Genomic DNA, 9,097 nt, shown 5'->3' with positions numbered 1-9,097 from the left:
TTATAAACTTTCGTATTTGACACGAAAACATATTTGAATTAATTTATAAAAGTGATTTAAAAGCATTTATTTGATATGAAGGTAAACTTAAAATTATCTTGTGAAATTAAAAAAATAATTTAGTATATGGTTAGTTAGTTTCTAAATATATCAAAACTTGTTGAAAATGTGTTTAAAAAAAAAAACATAATTATTAAAAAGTAAATTTAAATTTAACATATAGAAAAAGCTAATTATACGAACTTTTACAAAACTATAGCGCTAAATCAACACTTTGTACAACACAATCTTTAATGTAATTCATTAAAATTTACAAATTGTTACACATTTAAACATAAAAATTAATTTAAATAGTCGAATCTTTAATTAAAATAATATAAAAATATTTAACTAATACTAAATTATTTACAAAAATGATGCGATTGAATGGGCAAACGTATACCACAGGAAGTATTCTAAGAAAGGTAAGAATATTCTTATAAAAGAACATATTTTCAAAACTTTCGTAGAAATACGTAGATACAATCATACAACGTACTACTGCATTTTTTATTTAATGTGTTTCGACTATTATTTTCAGTTTTATTCTATTGCAGCATTTTCAAGATTTTATCACTTTCAATTTTATTGTGAGTTAAAAAAACTCAAAAACTTTCTGCTAATCCAAACCTACTGTCTAAAATGAAATTATTACCGACCTTATTGTGTATACAATAGGTAGGTTAAGTGATGGAAACAAATTTTGCATATCGAGTTTTCGGCGGGATTTCTCCACTTCTCCATAGTAAGAAAGTGTAAATAAAGTATTTTTAGCAACCTGTCGGTCTGTCGGTTTGTGTGTGCACTCGTGGATCTCAAGTTCGGCAGAACCAATTTTGACGAAATTTTTTATGTAAGTTTATTTTGACTATGGCACAGACTGATCTACTTTTGGGATATATCAGGCCTCGGAAACTGCTCTTTTTAGCGGGCCTGTCTTACATTTTTGACCATTATGAAGAAAATATTCAATAGATTTACTTGAAATTTTATATACAAGGTTCGCCCGACCGTGTGCGAAAACTTCTAACTTTTGGAAGAAATCAGGCGTCAGCAACTGATACGGACCAAATATACATTTTTGTGTATATAAAGAGAAATAATTGACCGATTTAATTGAAATTTAATATTTAAATTGTTCGTATTGAAACAATGAACATATAATATAGATTTTGAAAAAATCAGGGCTCGGAAACTGATCTGAGGGCTCATTTTACATGTTTTTTCATATCTACGAACTAATTGATGGATGTTTGAGTTCTGGCTGTTACCGAAACTAATTCAGGGAATTAGAGTAGCACAAAGCAAAACTCAACTAAAAGCCAAATTTACATATTTCTATATATGCTAACTATAAGCTTACTAATTCCCTAAAAATTGGAAATTAGTATTTAACAGGCATTTTTATAATATTCTGTAACACTTTCACTTAACTAAACAATACACATTGCGGTTTTTTATGTCCTGACCACATCAGGTTTTTTCTTTTTTCTGATGTAACGAAGCGAGTTATTTTGATGCTTCTCATTTTGTTGAATCTGATTTCCACCTCCAATAAGCTACGAGATGAACTTTACGGATTATCTCTACAGCTGATATGTCGAAACATATCTCCGGGCTGACAAATGAAGTTGCCGAACCACTCTCCCACGTGAATCATCTCTTAAACAGATCTCAATTTTCAAATGCTTTGTTTTGGATAATCACTTCAAAATCATTGCAAAGTGAACAGATTTATTTTAATATGTAATCAATTTTATACAATTTTATTTTGAATAACTTAAAATCAAAGAAAACATGTGTTGGTTGAAAAATTAAAGAAATATGTGTTAGTAATTTTTGTTAACAGATAATTCAAAAGCAAAAATATTTTCTATTATGACGAAGCTTTTTTAAAATACCAAATTTCTTTATTTACTTAATTGAATTTTATTTTAACATATCTTTGGTACATTAAAAACATGTTTGTGAGTTTGCATGGCTTTTTCTTTGTAATGCAAATTCATGTTAATTTTTTTACAATTTTGCTGATCCGATTTTTTAAGAATAATGAAGATATTGTTTTCATAACGGATTAGTTTAATTAACCCCGGTTTAATTACTTTACATACTTATAATATGTTATATAAATTTTATTTCTATTTCTTGCAGATTTAACAAGCAAAGTTATAGTTACAGTATTACAAAGTATCAGGGCGTTGAACATATAATGCCATAATATTTTTTGTTTTTTCTATATGACCAATGATATTCTTTGTTTTTGTAATAATTGAAGTTCTTAAATTTTGGGTATTAGACGCTGCTGACAGAAATACAGGCTTGGACCCTAAGAGAGAGTGACAGTTCACAGCTGACAAATTTACACGTATTCTTATGGGATCTATAGAGGGCCCTTTTTAACGTCATAAATCTCCCACAAGATCAACTTTTTTCAAATTTTTAATTAGAAAAAGTTCAATCTTTTTCTACTTGACTAGTGCTTACATTCTTAAAGTTTTGTGTTATTGAAACATTAAAAAATTGATTTAAAAAAAACCTTCCAGGTTCCGTTCATTTTTTTAAGATTTTAATAAATGCTACATTTCAGGAAAAAAATAATAGTGTTTTTTTTTTCGAAGTATTTATTTGATTTAGGTGACTATTAACGAGTTTGCTAATTTTGTATGATATATCTCCCAAAATGCATACTTCTAATATAATCACATACATATATATCTATTTATTATTCATGTGCATACTATATTAATAATTAAACTTACATATTATATGCTTCACAATTCATAAAAATTGCTGCATATGTGAATTTTTTTTATATTAAAAGTCCATATAATTTTTTTTGGTAGTATGTGATTATAGTTTTATTAGGAATTATTTGCACAATGTTAGTAAGGCTAATTCGCTAATTTATCTAAAACACCGCATCATCAACTTTAGAACTTATACAAGTTTCTCTATAATTATACCCGTACGAACATATGTTCGAAGGGTTTTGCTTGGGTATGTTCGAAAATCGCAAATTTTCACAAATGATTTATTGTAGTAAGTACCAGAACCCTATTTAAATCGGACATGATCGGGCTACTGGTTCGGGTAGCTGTCATAAAACTTCAAAATTTATTTGACTATATCTTAAAAACTATAAAGGTTGTGGTATTGAAATTTTGAACATTGAAATTGCTTGGCTCCTTCTGATAGCTGCCATACAACTTCAAAAGCTATTTGGCATTACCTCAGAAATTATTGGAATTATAACATAGAAATCTCGTGAAAACAAGTATTATTGGGCTGTTATGTGTGATAAAAATCATTGAAATTTCTTGACTCGTTGTGGTAGCAGCCATACAACTTCAATAGTAGTTTGGTCATATCTTAGAAAATATTGAAAACACAGTACTGAAATTTTTCATAGATTAATGTGGTAATACGGTACTTTAAAGTCAGAGTCTGTCCCATTGTCAGCTATGGCATATTTAGTCCCACATAACAAATATATAATAACAAATTCGTACGGGTATCACACAGTTGATACAGTCAACTCTATTTTTTCTTGGTTTTTATTATGTTTGTTTTTATATGGAGCACAACTTGAAACGACGCATCGTTTATAACGATTATAAAATTTTAAAAGCACTTTCATAATTATAAAACTTAAAATCAAATAATTAAAAACTTAAATTAAAATCTAATAAAATTTTTATTAACTTTATTTTAAGTCGTGCATTTTAGACAAAAAATATATAATATTAAATATTTGGAAAAATAATAAAGTCAGATTCATGAAACTTGCCAGTTGAGAGTCCAGTTATATGCCAGATATATTTCTGAAGCTTTGGTATGAATTGTTTGACAGGTTCGAACACCTCCCACACAAGTGTAGAAGCTTATTTTAAATATTTGGAAAAATAATAAAGTCAGATTCATGAAACTTGGCAGTTGTGTGTCCAGTTATAGGTCAGACATATCGTGAATTTTCTATAGAATGGTTTCACAGGTTCGAGTAATTTCTATACTACAACGAAAGGTGCAGGGTATAATTCAATCGGTTTATACCGACTGAAAGTTTTTACTTGTTAACTCTCAATTTTCTCAGATATGTTGTCTGACATGCCGGTACAGAAAAGTGCGGAAAAAACTCGAAAATATATTTAATCAAAATTTTAGTTAAAATTTCGAAAGTTAGAAAACCAATTACTCACTAAGGAGGGCAACAAAGAAAATGAAGCAACCTATCAAACATCTCGCTCCCATTAAAAACAAAGATGGAATGTGGGCAAAAACTAACAAGGACAAGGCAAATGCGTTTGCGGATCATTTGGCCGATATATTCTGCCCGCACGACAGCCAGCGCGTGTATGAAAATGAGGAATCTGCTTTTCTTGAGGAAAGCAGTTCCAATTGTCAAGGAAAGATATGTTATAGAAGAAATCAGGACTCTTAAACCTAAAAAGGCCCCAGGATTTGACCTAATAATGGCCGATATTTTGAAAAAATTACCTAAAAGGGGTATAACGATTCTTACGCGCCTAATAAATGCGTGTATAAGGTTCAATTACTTGCCTGAAACTTGGAAAGTTGCAGAGATAATCATGCTGCACAAACCTGGCAAACATATAGACAGTGCGACTTCTTATAGATCAATCTCATTGTTGCCGATGATTTCAAAACTGCTAGAGAAACTTTTATTGAGAAGCCTTCAGGCTATAATTGAAAGTAAAAGGTTAATTCCGAATCATCAATTTGGCTTTCGCCGGAACCACTCAACCATAGATCAGATTCATAAAATAACTGACCTAATAGAAAATTCACTGGAAGAAAAACCAATATGTTCTATCATATTTGTGGACGTAGCCCAGGCCTTAGATAAAGTTTGCCATTTTGGAGTAATAAAAAAACTTACAACCAAGGCAGTATGTTGACTTGCTTGAATCTTACCTGACTAATAGGGTACTCGTATTTCGAGTTAAACAGGAAGAGGAGTACTCTTCGCTTGGGGATATCAGGTCGGGGGTACCTTAGGGGAGTATATTGGGCTCGATATTATACTTGCTATACACGTGTGATATCCCTGAATCGGAAGGAGTGACAACAGCTACATTTGCTGATGATACAGCAGTTATCGCAATAGGGCGATATGAAAATGAATCTACACAAAAATTACAAAGGGCCAGTGATGAAATCTCAAAATGGACTAGAAAGTGGAATATAAAACTTAACGAGGTGAAATCAGTACACGTGAATTTCACTAATAGGAAAATTGACAATTCATTTTCGGTTCGGGTAAATGGCGTCTTGATTCCAGGAAGTTTAAAAGGCTTTTGGGAATGCGTTCTTCGTTATCTATATACAACAAAGTTTTGATATATAATCAAATATTTAAGCCTTTCTGAACTTACGGTATTCAATTATGGGGCTGCGCTGCGTAGACTCATGGTCAATCTATTCAAAGATTTCAAAATAGAGTATTACGGGACATTGTAAACGCCCCTTGGTATGTCCGTAATGCCGATATACACTATATGGCAGCCAATAACAAAATGCGTTTATCCAATCATGTCAACAACGGGTTGGCATCGGCGGCTTGATTGGATGACAATCAAAACTTTGTTAGGAGACTTAAACGTACGAGACTTCTCGGGTTAGTTTAAAGTTTTTTATCTGGAACAATGAGTACTTAGTACGCTAATGTGCCAGATCAAAAGCTTGTAAATAAATTAATGGTTAGTCGTTTCCGACTAATTTTATAGTTTATTTTGAGGGGGGTGTTTTTAGTGGATTAAAGTTCCACACTTCTGCTTTTCGTGTGGCAGTGTCTTTCGTGATTTTTCACCCTTCCTATTGGTAAAAAAAAAAAAAAAATTGTGTTTAAATGCTTTTTCATATTTAACAAATTCATATTATCGTAAATTTTATTTATATTACAAAATTACCAAAGATTGAAGTGACCATGTTCATGGTTAGCATATAAATTAATGTATGTTGTTTGATGGTCATCGTGAATTGATTAAAAAGATTTGAGAAAGAAAATTTTTCATATTGATAAGCTATATCATTTTTACTGATATATATATGCTCGCATTAAGAAATTATACATTTGTATATAAAATGTGTATTTATATAAAAAATTTTCTTTATTTGTATTTATTATTTACAAAGGTGACAACGGATTAATAAATTAAAAACTTATAAAAATTGTTTTTCATTGAATGTCATTAAACGTCATTGAATGTCATTAAAAAAAAAACGAGAAAAGATAAAATTGATCCTTTCAGCTCAGTGATGATACCCTTTCGAATAACACTTTTCGGAGCTTTTTTAGTTATAGCAATCTAAAAATTAAACCAGTTTGTAAGACAAAAAAAAATCGATTCTGCTATTCTGTAGCAAACTATGTTATATACAGAGATAATTATAACAGAGATAATTATTACAGAGATAACAGAGTTATTTAGAATGTTACGATTGTAATGAAGCATCTGTAAACATAAAAGTCAGTATTAATAATTTTAATAATGTGGCGAGTTCTTTAAATTTTAACAAAACTAGTTTTTTATACGTATAATAATTTAGAATAAAACGATTTCAGATATCTTCTTATTTTATTGTGTATTCGGACATTAGAGTTTTCGGTGGGAATGCACTTCTCCATAGTAGGGAAGTGTAAGTAAACTATTTTAAGCAACCTTGTCGTTCCGTCGGTCTGTCGGTCTCTCGGTTTGCCGGTCTGTCGGTCTGTCTGTCTGTCGGTCTGTCGGTCTGTGTGTGCAGGCGTGTATCTCAAGTTCGGCTGAACCGATTTTGATGAAATTTTATATGTAAGTTTATTTCGACCATGACACGGATTGATCTTTGGGATATATCAGGCCTCGGGAACTGCACTTTTTAGCGGGCCTGTTTTACATTTTTGAACATTTTGAAGAAAATATTCAACCAATTCACTTGAAATTTTATATATAAGCTTCACTAGACCGACCGCGAAACCTAACTTTTGGAGGAAATCAGACCTCACCAACTGGACGTTTACTACGGGCCAAATATACATTTTTGCGTATATAAAGACCGATTTTTAAATTCTTTGTATTAAAACAATGAACATATAAATTTTTTGGAAATTATCAGGGCTCGAAAACTGATTTGCGGGCCGATTTTACATTTTTCACCATATCTACAGAACGAATTGATAATATTTCTTGAAATTTATTATTTGAGTTTTGGTTGTTACCGAAAATAACTGGCGAGCATTTCAGGCAATTCGGGTAACACAAAGCGAAAGTCTACTAAGAGCCAAATTTACATTTTTCTAGGTATGTTAACTATAAGCTTACTAATGTCCTTAAAATTGAAAATAAGTATTTAACAGACATATTTATAAAATTCTGTAATATTTTTACTTAACTAGACAATACACATTGCGGTCGGTTATGTGCTGACCACATCAGATTTTTTTTCTATAATTTGAACATAGCCATAGGAATTTCATCTCTAATAGTCATATGTAATATGTTATGTTTACTTCAAAACATCTTCGTCTGAAATACTTAAAAGAATCCTTGAATATTCAGATGATCCATTAACATTTACATATTATATGAATATAAATATATATACTTATTATATACAGGGTGATTCAGAAAGGTATACAACAACATATACCATTGGTTAGAGGGTCGAAAATGGGTAAAACTTTTCCGGAGTAGGTGCGAAATCTCAAGGGTTCTCGAGATACAGGGATTTTAACGAATTTTCACGAAATTTCTAATTATCTAAGCTTTTTTGATTATAACTTCCGTTCCGAAAAAGATATGGGCTTCGAACAAACAGTTCCTGAAAGGTCTAGTAAAGAGCTTATAATAAACCCTTTACTTGACTACGTATTTTGTGTACTTTCGGAATACCAATCATTCGAACTTTAGCAAAAATCAAATTTTTCCCCTTTTTTATTTTTTCAGTTTTTTCTAATCAGATAATTTCGTTCGAAAATTTTTTGAAACTTTGAATTTTTTTTACAGAATTTTGGCCACTTTCCCCAGCTTTAATTTAAGCCACTAAGTGTTGAAAAATGTTTTATGGTACAGAAGATATAGCACGAAAACCATTTCTATGTCAAGAATTTAAGGGCCCTAATAAAATGTAAAAAACCAAAATATTGTCATTATTTTTTATTTTTATTGATTTTAAAGGCTATATTTATCATCTACTATCAATTTCTTAATGCACTATCATTCTAAAAATCCGTTAACACTTTTAATTACCGTTATTTTGGTAAAAAATCTGAATTTTATTATTTTTATTGAAATACAATAAATTATAGAGAAAAATCACTACTTTTGAATTTTTTGGGAACTTTTCTCTGCAAATAAACTTTTCAGAGATGCTGCGAGCAAAACAAGTGACCGAAGATTGCCGGAGTACTAAAAGAACCACCTGTTGTCATCTCATTCACTCTTTCTGGGAGCTAACCTCTTGGTCAACAAGCTTTGTATATTTAATTTATTTCAGTTTATTTCTCTTCTGGAATCCCCGAACAGCTTGAGCAATTGAGTATTTGTAGCAAAAAATTGTAAAATGGTAAAACCATGGGGAATTTTTTCTAAAATTTACGTATTTCAATAAAAATATTAAAATTCAGATTTTTATCAAAATAACAGTTCTTAAGAATGTTATTAGAGTGATATTGCAATACAAAGTCAATAATAAGTGATAAATACAGCTTTTAAAATCAATAAAATCAAAAAAAGTGAAATTATTTGGCTTTTTAGATTTTATTGGGGCCTTTAAAATCTTGACATAGAAAAGGTTTTCGTGCTATATCTTCTGTACCATAAAAAATTTTTCAACACTTAGTGGCTTAAATTAAAGCTGGGGAAAGTGGCCAAAATTCTGTAAAAAAAAATCAAAGCTTCAAAAAATTTTCGAACAAAATTATCTGATTAGAAAAAACTGAAAAAATAAAAAAGGGGAAAAATTTGATTCTTCCTAAAGTTCGAACGATTGGTATTCCGAAAGTACACAAAATGTTTATTTTAAGCCCTTCACAAGACCTTTTAGAAACTGTTTGTTG

The 9,097-nt window shown here is 30.4% G+C and overlaps 1 protein-coding gene across 7 annotated transcripts in view; it reads left to right on the top strand.

The window, feature by feature from the left end:
- The first annotated feature begins 222 nt into the window (after positions 1 to 222).
- LOC129619164 (tensin-1) overlaps positions 223 to 9,097 on the top strand; it is a 142,810-nt gene continuing 133,935 nt past the window's right edge. For 2 of the 7 annotated variants that reach the window (XM_055534269.1, XM_055534267.1), the window contains exon 1: positions 223 to 464. In XM_055534269.1, coding sequence (XP_055390244.1) covers positions 414 to 464 — 51 coding nt within the window. In that variant the 5' untranslated portion in view covers positions 223 to 413. The remainder of the gene's footprint in view (positions 465 to 9,097) is intronic. The other 5 variants (XM_055534268.1, XM_055534271.1, XM_055534270.1 and 2 more) reach the window with 5 other exon arrangements.

This window comes from Condylostylus longicornis, unplaced genomic scaffold (genome assembly GCF_029603195.1).
Source record: "Condylostylus longicornis isolate FDR11 unplaced genomic scaffold, ASM2960319v2 ptg000010l, whole genome shotgun sequence".
Taxonomy (NCBI): domain Eukaryota; kingdom Metazoa; phylum Arthropoda; class Insecta; order Diptera; family Dolichopodidae; genus Condylostylus; species Condylostylus longicornis.
Note: the sequence above shows the minus strand (reverse complement) of the source record. Positions and strands in the feature narration are given on the sequence as shown.